General features: G+C 28.1%; 1 protein-coding gene across 1 annotated transcript; it reads right to left on the reverse strand.

Moving 5' to 3' along the window:
- Positions 1 to 720: 720 nt before the first annotated feature.
- On the reverse strand, positions 721 to 14,055 carry LOC119669577 (relaxin receptor 2). The gene is made up of 18 exons (XM_038079524.1): positions 13,935 to 14,055; positions 11,406 to 11,732; positions 11,101 to 11,212; positions 10,939 to 11,010; positions 8,824 to 8,901; positions 8,656 to 8,727; positions 7,232 to 7,303; positions 7,033 to 7,104; positions 5,658 to 5,798; positions 5,268 to 5,339; positions 3,522 to 3,665; positions 3,296 to 3,412; positions 2,229 to 2,464; positions 2,050 to 2,164; positions 1,561 to 1,705; positions 1,338 to 1,492; positions 1,182 to 1,255; positions 721 to 1,119 (listed from the first exon to the last, which is right to left on the reverse strand). The coding sequence occupies exons 1-18, from the start codon at positions 13,984 to 13,986 to the stop codon at positions 842 to 844; spliced, it is 2,334 nt and encodes a 777-aa protein (XP_037935452.1). The 5' UTR covers positions 13,987 to 14,055; the 3' UTR covers positions 721 to 841.
- Positions 14,056 to 23,459: the final 9,404 nt, after the last annotated feature.

Below are 23,459 nucleotides of genomic sequence, written 5' to 3' on the forward strand. Positions count from 1 at the left end.
AATTGCTAATAAAGGACATTGCAAGAAGAATCTGGTTTTACTGGTTACATACAAAAACTACCTGTGAATATGAAGCTCAATCTTTCGCTATTGAAAAATGTCTTAGGTTATCTTTTTATAATGCAATATTACTACAATCATACAATTCTTACCTAATTGCTAATAAAAGAACATTGTAACAAGAATCTAGTTTCAATGGTTACACCAAAAGACTACCTGTAAATACGAAGCCCAACCCTTTGCTATTGAAAAACGGCATGGGCTATTTTTTCATTATGAAATATTACTTCGATCATACTTTTAGGGAGGAGCAATGTCTATGATGTAAAGTCTAAAGTTAAATTTCGTTCTTTATATTTAAAGAATGGCTACGTTTATAATTTCAACTGTTGAATAAAATATCGTTCATCTTTATATTTAAGCAAATTCAACAAAAACGATTCACAATTAATTTTAAAACTCAATTTTTTTAAATTTTATTTTAAAACATCATAAAGGACATTTAATTTTATTAATGCCACAATCACAGCATTTTTATGGAAATTGAACTTTCGTTTTTAATACAAAATTTTATAGTAAATTTTCTTAAAAATATTTAATTTAAAATTAAACTCCAACATTTCAATATTAAAACTACAATTCTTAATTTTAATAATTTACGAAATATATAGAAAATATAAAAATATTTACATGCGGTTAATTTTATGAAAATTTGGCAAATTTGAATATTACAATTATTTTTTTACTAAATTAAGCGCACTCTATATATATATATACAGCCATTGTCGTTGTTATATTTGTACTACAACTCAGTCTCAGGCCAACTGATTCTCCGTCGATCTCATACATAATTCATGCGGCGCGGCATAAACCGCTTGCGTCCAGAACTATTGTTACCAAAATGGCTCAAGCTTAAGCTGAGACCAGACTCATACCCGGTCTGTGTTTGCGAACGAGTTTCAGTAATAAATGAACAAGTCGGCAAAGTAGGACAGTAACGTCGTAGTTGTTGCTTGAAAGCAGCAGTGGTGAGGGTATAGAGGATAGGATTTAAGGCAGAATTCACAGGTAGCACAAGTACTGCTAGCCAAGCATATGTTGCTGGTGAAATTTCACATCCTGAAAATGAGATTAAATTAGTGAAAAATTAAAGAAGTGAAAAAGATTTGAAAATTTGCTACCTGAAAGTGCTGCTAATTTGACTATAATAATTGGTAACCAACAAGCGCAGTCTGTGGTTACAATAATGGCGAATCTTTAAGTTTTGTGTAATTAGAAATAAAAAAAAACTTAATAAATATTACATTAAAAATTTAATAATATAACAATAATTTTACCTGGTTGCCACTACATTTTCACGTCCACTTAATGTGCTTCGCATGCAACCTCCAGAATCTTTTATAGCTTGCAACATACGCACATATGAGATCAAAATAAAAATTAATGAGCAAGTGTTAATGCATATAAATAAAATTGCAGAATATTCCCAACCCTGTGAAATATTAATTAAACTAGAGTTTATAAGAGTTTATAGAGTTTTTAAATATGATGCTCTTCAACCTTTGCGTAGGGGTCATGTATGTGCAGCGATAGACAAACGCCATTGGTGCCATAAAAATGTTGTCCAAAATAACTGAGCGGGAAGAGCGGTGCAGCAGCCAGAAAGAATGATACGCCCCATAGAAGTGTTAAACGCAAAGCAATTCTATAAACAAAAATATAGTAAAAATTATAAATATTAAATTTTCTTAAAAGTTGCTTAGTGATGTGTAAGTAGGTGAGTGGGTGAGTGGAATAGGATTCGAAAACTGTCAATCAAATGTCGCTCAAGAAGTCATTTTAGCTTTTTGTTTTGTAAATAAAACTTCAAATTGATGTTCTTTTATTTATTAAAATTTTTTGTTTTCAGATATTCATTTCTTAGAAGTTTTTTCTCAGAAATTAATTACATATTAAAAAGTTTTTGCTTTTTAAATTTTGTAAAAATTTTTATATAAGTTTTCTTTTTTGCCTGAAATAGTTATATAAAAGTTTACTCATATAATTTACCCGGTTTTTCCAATATCACGTGGTTTTAGCGGTCGCATTATTGACATCAGACGATCCCATGTCACTAGTGTCAGCAATAAAGTTGATGACTGGCAACTAAATGTACTTAAAAAACCTTTTAAATAAAGATTAAAATAATGTTACGAACTGACAAAATATATCTAATCCAAAAGTATTACCCGAAAAGGCGCACAAGTGACTTTGCCGCCAGTCTTGTTCATGTACAATATATTCGCCACGATAACTAATGTCAGTACAGGCAATTATCGTTAAGTAAACTCCCATCAGGAAATCACTGGCCGCCAAATGACGCAAGTAAAGTGAATGTTCTACGTTGCTGCGTGATTTGTAGAAGTATCGTCCAAAAAGAACTAGTAAATTACCTACAGTCGCAATAAAAGCCATCACCCATACACTATAAATAACCGAAATGTGTTTTTATTAAGAAGAAAAAAAGAAAATTAATTGTTAATTGAAATAAAATCATTACTGAATAAAGGTACATTCTAGCGCTACTTGTATGTCGTTTATTCTAATAAATACCATTCTATGGTTTGATTATAGGAAACGTAATACAATTGAGTTCTGCATTACCAGAGATAATAGTGAAGAAATTCACAAAAAAGGTGATCCTGCAGACTGCTTCAATTATCGTGGGATCAGTTTTTTAAATATCGCATATAAGGTTAGTTAGTTAGTTGTGGTGGAGGGAGGACGAATCCCCCCAATTAGCTAAAAAAAAAGGAAAGCGGTTTTGAATCCACAAAAAACCTTGTAATAGTGGGTAGTAGATAGAGGGTCAAACCAGAACCAGCCAGAACCATTAACAAAGGTAAGAATCTGAATAATGCTAATGCTAAGTGAGTTGAAGAATTGGGCCCCCAGAAGCATAAACCTAGTTCTAGCCAGACCTGGAGAAAAACACTTCAGGTGTTTTGGTGTTATTTCTTCAAGAGCTAAAATTCATAAAAATAAAAATTCAGCGGTTTCGCGGCTGGAAAGATGTTTGATTTGGTATCTGCAGGTGGATAATGCCATAGAGGACATCCACATCTTCGGTGGAAGGACCAACTTATATTTAAATTTGTTATAAAAAATTAGTATCAACTCGAACGTACTGTAACACTAAATCAAAACCTTTTTTTTATAAACTCATGCTCCCAATATATACTTCTACTTTCAAGTATTTGTTTTAGTTAGTTTTTCTTAAGTAATACATTTTTAGTTAAAATTCTACTGAGATTACCTCGCTCTTAGTATGGTGTTGTCCAACAAGTGATATGTGCTACTGATACCATCGCCACGTGGCTCACAGACACGTACATGCATGGCAGCTCGACATAAATGGAACCATGAAAAGTATCTGCAAACACGTAATAATGTGTTTTCAGTTTTATTTATCTTTATATTTATTTCTGATGTATAAGTTTTAACATACACATTTTAACATACATATGTATAAATTAACTTACATGTAATTGAGATGCGTTAAATTTTGTAACACTCGAGTATCGAGGGTCTTAAATTCGTTTCCAGTTAAAAGCAATGAAGTTAAATTCCCCAGGCAATCAAAAGCATTTAATTCGAATCTGATGAGCTTGTTATCATTTAAGTGGCTGAAAATCAATTTCTTAAGCTTTTTTCAATCATATTTTTTTTTAATACTTATATCGTTAAATTTATAAGTTCCTCAAATATACTGTGGGTTTCAAATAATAATATGATATGAAGTACGGAAACTTTATTAAACAAATTGATATTCCCAAAAGTTTTATCACCATATCTTTTACATACAGACTATATGTTTTCTTAAGCATCTAGAAATTAGTCATTAATTAAAAAAAGGATTTGTTGAAGTAGGACTATATCATTGTTATTATCGGAATCAATAATGAAACTCTACAACTATTGAGATCTTTTGTTTCCTCGGAGCATGTTTGGTTAACATTTAAATACTTATAGTATCATGAAAATCTTTTATATTACTTTTAAATTATAGTTTTAAACTGGCCTTATTGAACATTCATTTCAGTAACTCGTAGCGCTATTTAGATATTGGCTAAGATTTTCTATTCAATATCCAAGCCATTTGAAATATTAATATTTTAACTTCATTTAGTATATCACTTCAGAAACATTATAATTTGACGAATTTAAAAAGCGATCATCGTCCTAAAAATCCTTCCTTCCTCATGTTGCATAGGTTATGCTCCCTTAATTTCTTATGATCACATATGAATATGAGGTACAATGCTTATTGCTGTCAGTATTCTCATTACGAAATTTAAATGCGGGTTTTAAGTATACAAAAATTTATCTTCCATCCGGTCATTTGTCGATGTAAAACTAAGTTAAGAGTTTGTTTTATATAACATTTATAAGAGTTTGGTACTATTGAGTATTGAATTCTAAATGCTATCTGCGATAGAAATCGCATTTTGAAAAATTAGAATCACACCTTGGTATCCCTTTTCGTTTTCATTCGTTGAACTTATTGTACAACTTAATATAGCATGTTAGGTAATACGATATTATTACCGATATATTATACGATATACAATTGATTGGTTGGTTTCAGTTGATGATTAGTATATACTTTTTCGATTTTAAAAATTTGCCAATTTTCGCTGTTTTGATACTAAATTCTTCGAAAATAGATAAGGGTTCTTTAATAAAACAGAACTTTTGTCCATTTCCATAAAGAATGCAATAAATGGTGAAGAATGTACTTTTCTATAGATCTAGTCTTAGCACTAGTTAAAGCTGGACAATTCAAGAGAGACCAGAATGAGCTACAACATGATGTGATTATTCAAAGACCAGTTTGATGAGAAAGTTAAACTAAATTTTAAATTTGAACTAAATTTAAATAAAAGAAATATTTGTACTAAGGCATTAAGAATTCTACTTATCTCTGAACGCATCTTAAGGTGGGGTGCGCAAAAAATATCCAATAAATTCTGATGTTCTTAAAGAACAGATACAGTAGCATCTTAAGAGATCGTATGTCCAAAAATACGTTGTTAAGCTTAGGTAGTTTACAATTCACTTTTTAATCACGGGAGTTAAGAGACATATTTTTTTACCAATAATTAAAGTGGTTCAAATACCAAAGTACTTTTCTAAATTATATACACTACAAACTTTTTATATCTTTCCATCAATTTCAATATTTTTTATAATGAGTTAATGTTTTATTTAAAATCAAATATACTTACAGTCCTTGCAATAAGCTGAGATAACAAAATGTTTGATTTCTTAATATGGTTAAGCGATTGCCTGCAAGAAATCTAAAACGGAACAGAATTTTTTTCTAAGTAAATAAAATTTTTTTCAATTTTAGTATTAAATTTTCTTGAAGTGAATTAAATTGTAGAAATTTGAATAAAAAATTGATTTTCTTTTTTAAGGAAAATGTTTCATGCAAACTGAACATTGTTCAAAAAGTATGAGAAAATTTGAAGTTAACACATATTTTTTGTTGATATTTGTAAACATTTTAATAATTTTTTATATATTTTTATTATTTTTTATTTATTTTTATTATTTTTCATTTTATACATTTTTTTTATTAAAGTGACTAAATGCAAATAGCTTCCTCTACTTACAAGTGTCTTAGGTTGGGAAATGTAAATGCGGAGCGTTCAATATCAATTATTTTGTTCTGCGTCAGCGACAATGTATGCAATTTCCTTAGCAACGGGAACATCCCAGGACGGATGCGAATAATACGATTTTCGTTGAGATAACTGAAATGACAATGTTATCACTTCTTAAATATTTTGTACAATATTTTACTTCGTGTGTATAGTAAAAACGTTACAAGTTGTTTATTTTTGACAAAAATAATGTAGAAATGCTACAAAAATTAAATATACAGTAGAACCTCACAATCTACGCCCATGTATGTTAGAAATGACACTTTTTTTGGTATTACAGTCTTTTAATACCAAAATTTCTCAATCATTCGTATGATTAAAAGTTACCTATTTTGACCAGACATCACTTTTGAACGGACAAAATGTGACAGACGACCAGTGTTTACTTCAGAACACTCGTAGAAAAAATTTATAAATACATTTGAATAAAACAAATAAAACCCATAGTTTCTGTGTATAATAAATCTCAATCCTATAAACAGGAAGCTGTTATATAACCAAATAATTCGACCAAGGCCTGAAACACTACTATTCGCCAGGTAGCAATTGCACAAAGCCAGTCTCTGAGAAAACTTTTCAATGTACCATGGTACATTAGGACAAATGACATCCTCAGGGACATCAAGATTGATCCAATCAAAAAATACATAAATGATAGAGCCCAGAAATTATTTACGAAATTTTGACAGGCTTACCAACACCGTGTTATCAAATCTCAGAATGGTTACAGGTTCCTCGGGGAGGTATGCAGATCCGAGATCAATTATTGCTTAGTGTAATGAAGTGAAAAACAATAATCCAGTCAAGGCGTAGAGAGGGGTTATGAAGAAACCTCGCAGTTAATAGAGAGTAAAAGTGCTCAAGTACACTGACTATATTAGATTCAAAGTTTAATAGCATTGTGTAATAGATCCTCCAGTATTAATTGGCGACAATAAGTTCTGTAATTGAATAATGTGATATTGTATAATATGGCTATCGTGTTAAAATAATTCATTTCTTTGAGGTGTCTTAACGTGATGACGACATCTAAATATCGTGTTAATGTTCTTTAGAAATTATTTAGAAAGCCATTAGAAACCATTTTTCAATTCGCATAACGTGTTTTGGTTGTTTGAACAAGTGACTTAACACGGTTTTCGATTCGTGGTACTTCAAATTGTACACAACGTGTTCTGGTTTTTTTTATAAGTCCCATAAGTCCCATACCCTAATATTTTCTGTTTGAAACTACTGTTTTCGCTCAATGAGCGTTTTTGAGTTGTAAAATATGAACATATGTACTTGTATTATATATTAATAGTAATATTTAAATATTACTTACAGCACTTCTAAGTTCATCATAGGTTTAAACACATCAAGCTCAAAAGTTTCAATTCGATTCGATCGCAAATCACTAAAAGTTTAAACAATTACTTGTTTTATATTCGAAAATAAAATTTAAAGATAAAATATAAAGAATTTTAGATAAAAATTTCAAAAAGACATGAAATATTTATAAAATATTTGTTTGCATTACTTACAGTTCTTCAAGATTTTCAAGATGCTCAAAATCGTAGTTATGCAGCTCATTAATTTGATTCCCTGAGAGAATACTAAAATCATATGGAAAACATATTATTAAAATTATGTTCCTTAATCCGTTTTTTTTCTAGTATGTTACAATTTATTTTATTAAGATGACAAAAGATCTGTATATATAGCGAAATCATCATAACTTAAGCAAAGGCCGTTGAATCTAAATAAGAGAATATCTGAACTCCTGATATTTTCTGATTTTTCTCCAAAAACAGTAAAAAATAATTAAAAAAGGATAAAATTCTTGATGAAGAAAGTGCAATACTATATTGCAATCTATGAGATTCATTGTACAATATATGCAGAAGATCGCCTAAGCTAACTTAAGCAAATTAAGACTTTTGTCTGTCAATATTTAAGTTTTATTTTATTTACAAAAACACAGTCTTACATTTGTATGAGACATCATACTACTTGATAGGTTTAAATAAACTAAATTTACCATACTAGGGTCATCTTTCATATAAGCTCGTTGGTTTAAATAAAGTAGATTTACCATAAGCTCTATCAACCACCTCGACATAACATATTATTACCGGTCCAACTTATGACAAAGTTTTACGTTTTATTTAATAAATTTTTTCTATAATTTTGAAATTAAATGTGTAGAAATTTCTGTTTCCAAAGTTTCATTTGCATAAGTTCTATAAAATAAATTCACATTGCGAATTTCTGAATTTTCAAAAAAAAAACAAAAAATATTATAAAAGTTTGTTTGCTGCTTGGCAGTGGTGTAGTCAATTGATTGAGTGGGATAGATTATCTGTCTACAAATCGATTATTCTTTAAATAGTTCTATCATTATTTCAGAAAATAAGGTGTGCACCACATTTCTGAAAGATACAGTGATATTTTCTTTCTCTTATATACTGAACAGTCTGAGACAGAGGAAGAGTTCATAGAGAAGACACCAGAATACCTGTTGTGTCCAGGCTTGTCCAGAATCAGGCTTAAGCTATGGCCTCCTCACTCTTTAACACACTCAATGATATTTTCAGCATTAGCGTTGTGCAGATTCTGGCATTTATCAATGCTTCGCGTTGGTTCTATTATTATTATTATCCTACCCACCAATACGTGGAATTGTGGAATCAATTCGCCTTTTTATCTAATTGAGGAGGACTTGTTCCTTCCTTTACTTCACTTAAATTAATCAATACAGAAGAGGAAAAATTGAAACGATGTGTTGTTTGCTAATATTGTATTTTTCGATTATTGATAGCTTTCCCTACTGTTTCAATTACCAATTGAATTTGAAAAAAAGTGTTCAAGAAGGTAAGCAAAAGGATTATACATATTTATAAAAACATATCAACATATCAATCCCCTATCTTAAAATTTTTAGTACACCACTGCAAAAAGTACTCACAGGATTCCTAAGACATTGCCAGCAGGAAACATATCTTTCGGTAAGCTCTGAATTTTATTTTCGTCCAAGTATCTGCAAGATATAAATTTAACGCATAGTGTTTTCATATTACTACAAACAGATTATGTTTGAGATAATATTTTGAAGTATATTGGAAATTACACTTACATGGTTTTTAATGGATTTTCGCTGAGTGTTTTGAATGCAAATGGCGATATCGTTTCAATAGAACAGAATTTTAATACTCTAAAATAAATAGAAAACAAATTTGAATGTTAATATAAAAAATAAGTTCTCTAACAATAATTCATAAAAAAACATTAATGTTTGCACCAGAATACATAAACATTATATTTGAACATATGCAGATTGTTTTATATCAAACCGATATATACCATAGGTTTATAAAAGGTTACTACTTTGTCAAAGAAAAAGTTAAGATTTTATGTGGTAAGAGAAATTGATACTATTTATGTTGTATGCTAATCGATATAAAGGGTGTCAAAGATAAGTTAGCTTTAAAAAAAACTTCAATTATAGAAACATCAATATCTTCAAAATACTTTATGTAAGCAGGTAAAGTTCTATGCTGCCTAGGCTGCCTAGACCAGATAAGATCGCGGGCCAATACAAATCACTGCATAGGTTGGAGGGCGACAGAAATAAATATATACGTTTATAATTTTTCCAGAGAAAAATAAATATATAACGATAAAGTTAAATAATAATAACTTTCATTAATTTATTTTTTAAAATTCTATCAATTCTATCAAAATATTTTATTTTTAATGGTATGACTTACGGTACTGCATGCGAGTTATTGAACCCGTTGGCCATGTTTCGTAGGCCATAGGTCTTACTTTAACACATTGACTTACACTTATTAAGATTTTCACAATTCCGATGTAATAAGTGTGTTATTTCCATTTAATCTGTGAAAACCAGTCCATTTAATCCAATGATTTTTAAAATTAAAACAGTTATTGTCTCATAATTTTTATTTTTTTTTTGAGGATTTTTGTTTTCTATTCACAAACTGTATATACATGTGTGACAAGTAAGAAAATGATGAGTTAAACTATTCGGATGTCATTTTTGAGATTCATATGAAGGTTCTGCTGATTGTAGGTTGTACAGTTAATACGAGGGCGGTTTGATAAGTCAGTGACTTTTTGAATTTCCCGCACAGTTACTCCAAATGCAACAGTGCTGCCGTCGGTTGTAATCTACCAGTGGGCAACTTTTTAATTTTGAGCAAGCTACGTCGTTCAGTTGTTCTTTGATAGCCGTTCAAAGCAGATAACCTCGTGAATTTTTACGAAAATGGAAAAAAGTGAATTTCGTGTACTGATTAAGCATTACGATCTCAAAGCCACGAATTGGGATACAAACTGCTACCCCATCCAGCATATTCTCCAGATTTAGCCCTCTGCGACTATTTTCTGTTTCCAAACCTAAAGAAATTGCTGGGCGGTAAGAGATTTGAGTCGAATGAAGAAGTCATTACCGAAACAAACGCGTATTTTGAGAGCTTTGAAAAAACGCATTATTTGGAGGGAATAAGGAAATTAGAAAAACACTGGACTAAATGTATCGAGCTAAAAGGTGACTATATAGAAAAAAAGAAATGTTTATTTGCCGAAAAAAATTTGTTTTATTCAGCCCTCATATTAAAAATTAATCCCATATCCGTTCTGCTTAATTTTTTCATTTAATAAAGTTTCTGTAGCTTTAATATGGAACACCCTGTATACTTATCTTTAACAAATATCTAAACATTTATTTTATTATTCATCACATACGCTTGCTAAAATTAAACAATATTCAAAATTATATTTCATATGATAAATGAAAGTGAATAAATACTGCTTTGTATTTAACAAAAGAACAAAGAAATGTGACAAAAAATAATCAAAAAATGTATCTTAGAACGTTTTATAAATTGAATAAATTTAGAAAATTGAATGTTACACCTAAATATTTTTAAGATTGATTGACAAATTAGTGAAGCATAAAAGGGATGTTGGCAAAGTGATTGCTTTTTATATGAATGATTTTGCTTTTAAATGTGACAAAAGTTTAAAAGTAAAAATAGGTGATATTTAAATTTATTCTTTATATAGGATGTACATATGTATATAGTTCTAAAAATATATTTTAAGAAAAGCAATCGACCGAATTGATACATTTTTTGTTGAAGCTTTTGTGAAGGATCTTGAACCAATAAACACAAAAGTTGATAAACTTCTGTAATTTACTTACACAAAATTTTTTAATACTTACAGACTTTCAATCACAGGTATATTTTGAAAAAAATGTTCATCTATCGTTGTAAAATTGTTTCCAGTTAAATCACTGCGATGGCAAAGTATAATGCAATTATGAAAAAAATATTTAAAATTATTTACAATTAACTTAATTAATAAAAATTGTAAAAAATCTCACAGTGTCGCTACATCGTTCATAGGTAAGCCCAAAGGAACTGAAGTCATTTGTTGAAAACGGCATAAAATTTCATTGCCTCTACATGGGCAACTTAAATTATTGCTTGGCCACACTAAAAATTTAATTAAAGAAAAAAAATTTAAAAATTGTATACTACTTTTACAAATTTTTAATGATAACATTTGAAAATATCAAACTGTATATATTGAAAATAAAACTTTACTACTAATATTTGCTTTCTGCTCTGGCATTTTCCATCTACTCTGTTTGTTTAATGTGTTATTTATCTTCACCCACATACTTACAACACGTGCCTATTGGCACATCGTCGTGTCGTCCAAAAGGTTGTTTGCGAAATAAATGATCCCAGAACTTAGCATCAACATCATTCACACAATTCCACTCATCGGACGCATCATCACAGTCTACTGCACCATCGCAATTCAAGCGTTGAGGCACGCATTGAACTGATGTGTTGCAATGGAAAAATCCAATGGGACAATTATCCATTTCATCGGGTATTACAATTGTTGCCTCCGGTAGGGTGAGAAGTGAAGCAATACAATTGATGTTGTCGTTTGTGGTCATCACAAGTGTGAGGAATAAAAATATTGCAAATGGAAGTAAATAACCTGCAAAGTAAATATTGCAAAAAGAATAATACTTGCTTTATGGTTTATTGTTAAAGATATATTTAACATTATATTTGGATTGAAATGGTTTAAAAGTCATAATACAAAATTACGGTATATGAGATTTTAGACATTTGTATTGAATTTTCTTTGTACAGGGGTTGTGTTATAAATCTGGGATATATAAAATAGGCCTCATCTGCTCTTTCCTCTTTTAAAGTATAGTGGTAAAGGTTTAATGTTTTTATTGAAAATGTATTAAATGTAATTAAACATTATTATTATATTGAAACTGTTTAAAATTCATAAAGCGATATTAGGAAATACGCGATTAATGTTTTGAAAAATAATCTGAATTTCAAGACATTTGTATGGAACTTTCTTTATAAAGAAAACGTCATCTGTTTCATATGCTCTTTAATTTTCGAAGTAAAATGGTAAATCAGAACTAAAATTCTTTTGCGTTAGAAAAATATTGTTTGAATGTTGTCATATAAGTACCAATTTTTATCCACTGTGATCCAATGCGGCAAACTATTACTGACAACCTTTTCATATGCAAACACCCCTGCAAAAATTTATAACATTTACTAAATTAACTAAATAATCCTGCTCACTTTTTATGGGGATCCTTCTTTATAAGTCATGGGATATATTTACCATATCTGGAGTTGCTACCACATTGGGTTTCCTGAATGCATATTATATTTGGTGCTCATTCAACCAAACTGAAAATCATTAAACCACTTTTGAATTGCTTCATATGTCAGTGTAGTATCTCCAAATTAATTGTTCGGCTTCTTTTTTTTAAATAGACTCGTAAGATTTTTTTTCACCGTTTATATGAATCCACCAAAATTTGTACATGCTCAATAGCAGGCAAAACAAAAGAAGTAACCATTTTAGTGCAATTATCATTGACTTATCGAACAGCCCTCGTATTACTTTTTAATAACCTAATCTAATGAAATATGAGTGAATAATTGTAAACCAATATTAAATCTAAGGGAATATACTAACGTATGGATAACGGATAAACAGTGGTAGAAAGGTAGGTAGGAATAGTAGCCGTGTATCCAAGAAAGCCCACTTGAGCTTAAAGAACGGCTCATTGTGGTACTATAGGAATAGCATTGGTTCGTACATAGATTTTTTCGCCGTTTTGAGAAATGCCAAAAAAGACAATAACTCTTCAATTTCGTAAAGGAGAACCAGCCTGGCAGTTCTATGAATTTGGTCAAGTCCTTAATATTGCAGGACTCAGTCATGTGAGTCAGGTCGGTAAGAAAAGGGTCCCTAAAGATTTTTGATTTTCTCCTAGCTAAATTATGGCACTGATACTGAAGTGTAGTCTCCTCCTTATCCTCAGAGTCACAGCCACGACAAAAGATATCGTAGTACTGAGCAGGTTCTGCATTAGTTAAAGTGGCTGACTAATACGTTTTTTTTTTCAAATTAGAACAAGTCAACCTACATTTTAGATAACAGGGTTCATCAGTTTAGTATTGCTCACGTTATTTTGTTTAATTGTCAGTTTAACTGTAGCAAGTGTAACGTCTATATCTGAGTGAGTCTGATGGAGAAGAGTGCCTGCCTTGACAAGCTCATCTAAACAATAATTTAAAATATTTGACATAATAAACGAAAGTTAAGGATGTGTTGACTTAACCAGTTTTTTGACCAGTAACTGTTGCCACATTTTTGGTATATTAATACATAAGTGACACTATGTATATCATACAAATAATTTTAAATATTAATAACAATGATTTATATTTTAAAATGGAATATCACAATGGACATATAGTGCCTATATAAGCCGTTAAATTCCTATAGCAAATTAAAAATTAATGGATATCAGATTTGTATTTTGTGACTTGACTGCAGGTGTTGTTAATTGATTGCTAGTGATTTCATAGTACACTCATAGATGACACAGTAATCCTTTCTGCTTCTGCCGGTACTTAAATAAAGCTATATATATATACAAAAGTGCAAATTTTGTTCAATTTATAATTAAATGTTATTTAATAAATAGTTTTTCCTATTTTTATATTGATTTGCACTTTAGTAAAATTTAGTTTTTATATAGGTAAAACCTTTATAAAATTTTTATGATGTAAAAAAAGTATGGATGCAATTATTTGTATGGACATTAAATTAAAAGATATATTTATTTTATATTTATAGTTTACTACTTACCTAAAACAATTAGTCGTTGTTGAATATATGACAAAAAGCTTGAAATTGTCATGCTTACTTTTTTTATTTAATTAAGTAACCATAAAACAATTATTTTATAAATTTATATTATTTTCAATTTGATTTTGTTGACTATGAAATATTCTGGATTGTATGCCAATTTAATCATATCCGTCAAACTCTGAAATATAGAGGCAGATAAATTTAAATAATTTCGAAATATGTATAGGATAAAATTAATTTAAATTATTTAAAAATACAAATAATGAGAAAATAGATTTCTAATTAATTTTAGTTACTTAATTGTAATTTAGTTAAAGTAGAATAATATTTTGGTTATGTGACCAGCTACATTTAAAAATTTTGCGACTTTCCACATATGGAACTATACCGCCAAAGGTACTGTTTTAGTTTTGTAGGTTTATAAGTTTATTAAAATTGGTTGAAGTAATGCATTTCAAAATCGTTGAAGTGATATGAGTGCTGAATAACAACAACTCTTTTTTTCATAATTTCAAAATTCATGGGAGAGGGTTCTTATTATTCAGATTATTTACTTAACTGTCACTGAAAGTTGTTGATATTGAATATGTACTTTATGATTGACCTATTTTGAGTAATAAACAAAACATATGCTAACTATAGAAGTCTATTATACAATATTATATATTAAAATGATTAGATAATACAAACTCTCGAGATTCGTAGTAGCATGTTTCTATAATTTTTATTACTTATACAAAAGAATTTATCTAATTCGAAAAAATTTGCATAAACAAATTTTCCATAGCAAGTAAAAATGAAAAGTTTTAAATATTTTCACCTAATTCATATTTCATTTATGAATATTTTTTTATTTATTTCACAACTATATACAAAAAAAATTTTTTTCAATATATACCAAGAAGTAGTAAATAAAATTTCTCTCATCTTAGTATTTTATTATTCACAAATAATTGTTTTTCAAATGTTCATTAAAAATTTTGTTAAATAAACTTCATTTAAGTAGCTTAATTATTTTAAAGTTAATGTGAAGGTTATAATATAAATAAAAAATAAACAAATTATAAATAAAAAAAAATTTTAAATCTTCAAATAAAAGTCAAACTTTATTTTATTTTGTTATTTAACAAAAAAAATCTAAATTGATGTTCTTTTGTTTAAAATATCAAAGCTCTGGCAAATAAATTAAAGAGATAAATAATAATGCTTCATTGAATAGAACATATAATTTTATGAACTTGACTTAAAAAGAATAGGGTTAAAAATGGTTGAAAAGCCTTATTTATTTTTTATAAATACAATTAAATTTCCATAACTCGAAGAAAAAGGTTCGACTTATGGAGACTTCGAGTTAAAGAATTGTACTTCTAAGTTACTCTCTAAACCCTGTTGCACTTTATTTCGTCCGAGTTATAGAAAATTCGAGTTATAGAAATTGGTGTTATGGAAGTTTGACTTTATATATATTGTATTATATTTTTATAAATATATATTTTATAAATAAATAGAGTTTTTGTACCGCAGGTATAAAGCTAATATTTTTTGCCTGAATAAAAATTTGTTTTTTAGTGGTGTTTGTGACTATGAATGGAATCAAAACTAATTGCTTTAAAATTCCGTTTAGCAAAAGAAAAATAAGTTAACACTACACGTTACAAGTCTCATCTGGCAAGATTTATATTCTTTCAGATTCGGGCACGCCAGACAGTGCTATCATGTATATTATATACGAATATTGAAATCTATCCAAGATTTACTGTTAAATAAGCAAAAATAGTGTTTCCTTATGTAGAAAAGGATAAATTAGTTTTTTTTATGGTTCCTGAAATATCTTTACACTAGTGACATTTTTCGATTATTATTTAATTAATATTGGTATGTATGTACTCTTATCAAATTTAATTGTTTTCATTTGATAAAAATGAAATCTTGTGTTCTCACAAGATAATTAGTCAATTTCTTATTTATGTTAAAAAAAAATAAGAAAAAATAACGAACTATTTAACAATAGTTAAATAACTGAAAATTGTAGTAGTTAAGTGAATTTATACAACTGTAGTTTATGCTTAAGTTCTGACCATAACACATTAGGTACATTAGTTTTGTATGTTATCATGTGAATGCACGGTTAAAATTTTGGTTTAATAGGGTTAAATCCTGATATTTGTAGTACAAAACTGTTATAAACAATTAAACCAATAAATGTTTCTTAAGACGATGTATACGACGATGGTGGATAATGATGATATCCGAAGTAGCTGTACGCTTAGCACAAAAAAATTTGCTTAAATTTGTTTAAATTTATCTTGCTATAAATGGTTTTCTATATGTAACATAGTTCTTTTCTAATAGATAGTATGGTAAAAATTTCAATCTTAAATAATTTATATACGGAGTCCAAAAAAAAATTGTTAGTGTTCTTTGAATAGTTCACAATATAATTAAATATATCAACCTAGTCCGAACTAAATATAAAAACTTAAAATTTAAATAAAATTAAATAAATTGAATTCAAGAGGTTTTCGAACAGAAGTGAAACAACAACAAAAATTTATTTTTTAAATTATTTTAATTAATTGAATTTTTGGCTGACCAAAAAATTCAATTGAATTCACAATTAATTTATTATTATGTTGAAGTTGTTTTAGGGTAGTGCAATTAAGCACTTATACTCTTTTTTAACTCGAGGTATTTTGAAAACCCCTCTTAACACCTTGACTAGATTATTGTTTATCACTTCATCAGACTAACAATAATTGACCTCAGATCTGCATACCTCTCCAAGGAGCCTGTAACCATTCTAAGATTTAATAACGCGGTGTTGGTAAGTCTGTTAGTTTTTGCAAATAATTTGAGGGCTCTATCCTTTATGTATTTTTTGATGGGATCAATCTTGATGTCCCTGAGAATGTCATTCGTCCTAATGTACCATGGAACACAATTAATTTATAATCAACACACTTTGATTTTACTTCAAAAATAAATATTTTTATATTCTTTAGTCTAAAAATTTTATGTTGTATTTGGTTAAACAAAATGTATATATTATATATTAAAAATCTGTAGTATTTGACAGTTAAAAAAGCTAAAGATTATATATTACAAAAAAAAAATTAAGCAATTTGAACTTATTTAATCTTATTATTTAACATATAAAAGAACTTTGTTGAAATTTGATGTATGTTGGACGTGGATAATATTTGATAGAATTTATACCAATTTATACCAATAGGAGTAAATAGAGCATTAATAATTCACAAGGTTCTAATACGAAATTTTCTTGAGTTGTCTGTTTTTCATATCACAAATTATATTATACATTTAAAAAAAAATGCTGTTTCCTTATTTAAAAAAATATACATTTATGGTTATTATACAAATCATTGGGTCGGTTTATATGGGTGAAGCTGTATTCTGTGGTAACATATATTGTCTAAAATTGGATATTAATTGTTACACTATATAATATCTACCACACTTAAACACTGGAGCGTTAATTAAAAGTTTATAGACAGCTGCCATTTTAGCAATTAGGTATATTAATCATATCATATAATGCTTCTCAAAATTAAATTTATTTATTATTTATTATTATTTATATAAGATATATGTTTTTATATATATATTTTGATGAAATACAGAATTCATTATATATGTATATATATATATATATAAGATATATATTTTTATAATTTTATTATATGTGTATATTACTTCTTTACATTTTACATTTTTATTTAAATACATTTTACAGCTTTGAATACCAATTCCCTAAATAGGATTAATGGATGTCTAAAATTAAACCATAAATATCTCTAGCAAAACTTTTATCAATTTGATTTATTTTAATATAAACTCATAAATTTACATTAGTAGTATATGTGATTTTAATGATGAAATTCTGTATAATTCTGTATAAATGTTAATTTAGCTTCGGCAAAACCACAGCTATCTTTTTTTCTTGATTATTATCTTTTAAACTATTTCAAATCATAATTGTTTGGAAAATGCAATTTTCCTTAGAAAAAAAAATAAAAGATTACTTGTATCTATTTTTAATAAATTTGAAAATGTATATATAAATTTTGTAAATTTATCTACAGCTAATATCAAAGATGACTTTAAACAAAAAAAGAAAATTGAAGTGAACCAGATCCCTTTATAGTAAAATTTAAATAATCAACAAGAATTTCCTATTATCTAAAAATACATTTTCGAGTAAATTTTTAATCGTTTGGTAGATATTTAAAAAACATTTAATTGTACAAAAATATTTCGAATTGTTTAAATAATCAAAAGAATTGTTTATTTTCGTAGTCTATAAAAAATTTTAAAAAAACATACACATTGGCAATGAACTAAGCTAATTTTTGAACAGAACAATTTTTTCATAATAAAAAAAATTGGAAAGACCTGAAGTAAAATACATTTCCTTTTTTATTTATATTTTTGTATATTCTACAAAAAAAAAATTTTTAGCAGATTGTAAAAATATGCACTATTTTAATAAATATACCATATAAATTTCTTTAGAAACAGAAAAGATGATTAAGAAAAAAATAATAAGTTAAGAAGAAATATAAAAAATGTTTTTAATATATTTTTAATAATATTTTAATATTATATATGAAATTTAATTATTATTAGTATGGAGACTTATTAATCCTTTAGATAACACTGTCTTTTTATTGTAAGTTGGGTAACTCTTCATATAAGCAACGTTCATAAATAATTTATGTGTGTACCTAAAATAATCCTCACTAACTAAATTAACAATAATGTTAAGAGAATACTTTGCAAATGGGTATAAGGTGTTTTTTTTGTCTAATAAGCTTTGCTAATTAAAGAATTTTTTATATCAAATACCTATCAAATACCCACACACCTTAAAAATTAGACTCATATTGCTTAAAGACTGATAGCATGAGTAGGCCTTGCTTATTTAAAAATTAAGTGAATCAAAATATTTAGGTGAACCATCTTTGGATTGCATTCGGTTTGGTATTTGTTAAAGTACCAAGAAAAAACACCAAGTTATTGAACCAGTGCACAGATACTGGTTGGATGTAAAATTTTGCAATAAGTAATGAATAAGGATGATAGTGTGATTTAATAAAATTAGTATTTTTATTTAAAAAAGTCAGACATATTTTTATTTAATTTTATCCTATTTCTGTAATGATTTTTAGGAAGCTGAAAAATACTGTTCCATGGCTGTAATGGCTTCTTCTCTCGATGAAAACTCTTTTCACAAAGGGATTGCTTTAAATTTCTGAAAAGGTACAAGTTAGAGCGAGCCAGATCTAGAGAATACAGTAGATGTTTAAGCAGTTCGTATTTCAATACTTTAAATTTAACACTTGTGAGAACCCGTGCTTTGTCTTAATGTAAAATAACTTTTTTCTTCCATAAACCGAGTCTTCTTTTAATTATTTTTTTAGCTAACTGGTTCGGTTTTAAGATAATCCATCAATAAAACTCCATTTCCATCCAGAAAACTGATTCTATAACCTTTTTTTGCCGATATTTTGGACTTTACCAGTTTTGAAGATGAACAACCTGCTTCAGTTCACTGTAAACATTCCTGTTTCAGTTCAGGATCATGATTGTAGATCCAGATCTCATGACAAACAAAATCGGTTTTATTCGGCTCAAGAGGCTGCAGGTTACGTTGACGAATTTGTTTTTGATTCATTTTTTGTTGAATTCTTGACGAATGTGGCACTAACTTTCTATATACCTTCCTCATACGTTATTCTACTTTCATAATATAGACTACTCGTACCTCCAAAATGTCTGTGGTATCAGCAATTTCGAACCTAGTTAAACTTGGATATCTACAATGCGTAGATATCATTGATAACAATGTCGTGATTTTCTAAATGATTTCTGGTGTTGTTGCTCTTGTAGGACACCCACTACGAGGTTCATCTTCAACGTTTGCATGTCAACGTTTAAACTCTAAAACCCAACGAAAAAAAGGAGCAGATTGTTTTAATACATTTACAATTTTTGTATGAATTTTTGTTGCTAATAAGTCTTCTGAAGCATAGAACTTTATCACTGCGTGGTGTTTGATTTTTTCTATTGAAGTTCTATCGAAATAAACATCTGTGTGTTCAAACGAAAGATGAAATGTCCAAATGGCGATTCTTTTACTGGTGTCGCTTTTGAAACTTTTCAGTCCACTTGCATATTGGTTGATCTCAATCTTTTTGCTGAAACGGTACCGAATAAATTGGCTTAACGGCACAAATAAAAGTAATTGACTTAAAGTAATACGTTCCGGTAGTATTTTTGACATACACTCCAATTTTAACCAGATTGGAACCAGCGTAATTATTTTTTTTATTGCATTGTTATTAATTCCCGTGTTCATTGATGAGATCATTGCTGAAACATAGTTATTATTCTAATTTGTGGAGCGGACTGTCTCAGTTTTTTAGTATGATGGAGAAGTCCCTTTCAATATTAAATATTCTTTTAACATAAGTATTATTAAAAGATTTTTCGGTGTCTTATAATTTATTTTTGATTACTCACATTTGTAGTTAAAGACATATCCTCAAAAATATTTACAACTAATAAAATTTTAAAATAAACAATTTTATTATAAATTTCCTTCCTGGGGCCATAAAGTTTTTAACCAGTAAGAAACCAGCAATGAAAGATAAAATATATTATAACAAACAAACCGATTCCATGCACAGAGATGCAGCAATTTATAGCATTTATATACAAAGATGTTACCAACAAATAAGAGAATCTGATAAAATAAATTGCATGTGTATCTTCTTTTTTCGTGAACATGTGATTTTAATAGAGAAAAACCACATTCGGAGCAGAAATAAAAAAAACTTTAATACGATTTTGATCAAAAAACAATTATTAAAATGTCTGAACTCACACCTCATATATGTAGAATAATTTCTTATTTACATTTTCAAAATATATTTACACAAACAGATTTAATTGTATACCTCAATTGAGAATTTTGGTTTTGTTTTCTTAATATGGTTAGGACATGCCAAAAATTTTTTTTAAAGACGAAGACTATACTTTTAGCTGAGAAGGTCATGGTTACTAGAATTTGAGAGGGAAATAGCCTATTGTAGATTGGTTACTTTGGGAAGGTTCGCATAATAACCAACGATAAATAGTATAAATCGAAATTTTTGTGAGTAATTATTAGAAGTTTCGACAATTTAAAGAAAAAAAAATCCTATACTATCCAACAATGTATGGGCTTGATTTTAATCAATTGTCATTTAGGTTATCGCATATTGAATCGATTGATAATCGACTTATTCACCTTCTTCACCAACTCCGATCCCCATTGAATCTCTTTTGTTTGCAATTTTGTTAAGTGATATTAGCCACAAATGGATACTATATTTTGATGATTTTGAGGGTCTTAAATTGATTGAATATTTCCTTATACACCTCAATTATTATCTCCTTTACCCAGTCGTTGTGTTTTCTTTCTAAAATTGATATTGATATCACTCATAAATAGATATTTTGATGATTTTGAGGGAAAAGATGTTGGAATATTGTCAGAATATATATCAAATAAAGCTTGAAATATAACAAAAATTAGACAATACAGTAACATGAATTACGGTGATATCTTTTAAAGTAATCACATTTTGAATTGATTGATAGACATACTATTCACCTCATTTACTAGTTTTTGCCCAAGTCGCTATGTTTTCTTTCCAAAGTTGAAATTGATATCAGCCACAAATAATCTTAAAAGTGAAGACAATGAAATTTCTTTGGAAATACTGTAACGAATGAAGACAATACTATATATGTCCAAAACTGAATAACAACAAAAAACTTGAAATGTACTTTTCTATGCTTAAAGCCTTACTTTTCGAGCACCCTTAGTATTTGCTTGGTAAATGGAAATCATTTAGTAACACTAACTAATGAATCTTAAGTTTTTATTTCTAAACTAAGCCAATTCAAAAACATTTTCACTTATTAAATTAAAAATGATAAACACAATTACATATCCTGAAGTTCTTAGAGTCATCGAGTTCTTTGGTCTATATTATATTATTATTATTTCCAACTACAAAAGTTTTTTACTGATTTCTATTTTTTGCTATTGCTCTCAACTCGTTAAACCATTTGCGGGTTTCCTGCTGAACTGTTCTTCTCCAGGTCATTGTTAGTCTGCCTTTGCGCCTAGTACCCTGGAGATTCCAAGTCAGTGCCGCATGCGCGATAAGAGTTACGTAGTGTGTGTCCATTTCTTTGGTCAATAGAACCTCCATTTTTTTGTAGGTTTGGAGGTTTTTTGTATATCTAATATAACCTCTGTTTTTAACATCAAACATTTAACATTAAATTTATTTCTACTTAATTGTTTTAAGTGTTATAAAAAATATTAGATATACAAATAAAATTACAATTTCTTTCTGAAAATTTAAATGAGAGGTGTGGAGACTATAAAACAAAATGTATCTCGACAATTTCAAATCTCAAAAAAACTTTTTTAAAGAGAATCTTGTTTTGACTACTTAAAAATCACGTTCTATAATTTGCTCATTAAAATTTTTACTTTAAACTGTTAAAACGTAATATAGGTATAAGTAAAAAAATATTTTAATGACTAAACTAATCAAAAGAGCTAAAAATTTAATCGAACTTCTGGTCAAAATTTAGTAAGAAAATGCTTCCAAAGGATGTATCTAAATATATAAGTTGAATTTAGAAATCTCTTATTGAACATGGCAGTTTGAAATCTACTATCAGATAATTTTATCTTATTTTTCTAATATACTTGTAATTAAGATATTTCGATTTAAAAATCGTAAAAGTCTTAATGCTAATGATTTAAAAATACAAGTATATATATAAAATAAAATACGTATTGTTTAAATAATCAAATGAACTGCTTATTTTCTGAGTCTATAAATATTTAAAAAAAGCAAACATAATAATGATGAACTCAGCACATTTTTAGATAGAATGAATTTTTATTATTGAGAGAAATTGAGAAAAATTCAAGAAAATTAATTTAATTTGAATTCAATTGGAAATATCATTTCTTCGTACTGCACCGATAATGATTTCACAGGAAATTTTATCAAATTCATGTTTTCAGGAAAAATGACATTTCTTCACTTTTATTAGAAAAATATCCTCTCAATAAATGCAAATAAAGAAAAATAAAAAAATAATGCAGAAAACAATTTTGTTAATAGTAAAAAAATGTAAAATTGAAAGATAATATACAAAAATATTTTTTTATTAAATATTAAAAAACTTTATTGGAAACTAGAGTACTGCACGCGCGCATTTGATTTCAGTTTCAAAGCATTCTATTGTGTTTAGAATGGTAGCATACTCTCACTCTCAACGAACAAATACGAATGTATAGGCATAAAAACAAAATGGAATGGAATAAATATTTGTTTCGTTTGTTTAGAGTACTCTAACTCTAAACATTCTAAAAGTAGTTGAAGTAGTTGGGAGTACTCTAAGCATTTGATTTTCAGTTCATACAAA

This window comes from Teleopsis dalmanni, chromosome 1 (assembly GCF_002237135.1).
Source record: "Teleopsis dalmanni isolate 2A chromosome 1, ASM223713v2, whole genome shotgun sequence".
NCBI lineage: Eukaryota > Metazoa > Arthropoda > Insecta > Diptera > Diopsidae > Teleopsis > Teleopsis dalmanni.

Bases quoted from the DNA above. Each gene is read 5' to 3' on its own strand.
- LOC119669577 (XM_038079524.1), bottom strand. From the start codon at position 13,986: ATGACAATTTCAAGCTTTTTGTCATATATTCAACAACGACTAATTGTT. The intron at 7,105-7,231 runs GTAAGTAATGCA...TTAAACTTTTAG, and splicing joins CTTGAAAATCTTGAAGAACT to TGATTTGCGATCGAATCGAA. The intron at 1,120-1,181 runs GTAGCAAATTTT...TCTCATTTTCAG, and splicing joins CAAATTAGCAGCACTTTCAG to GATGTGAAATTTCACCAGCA.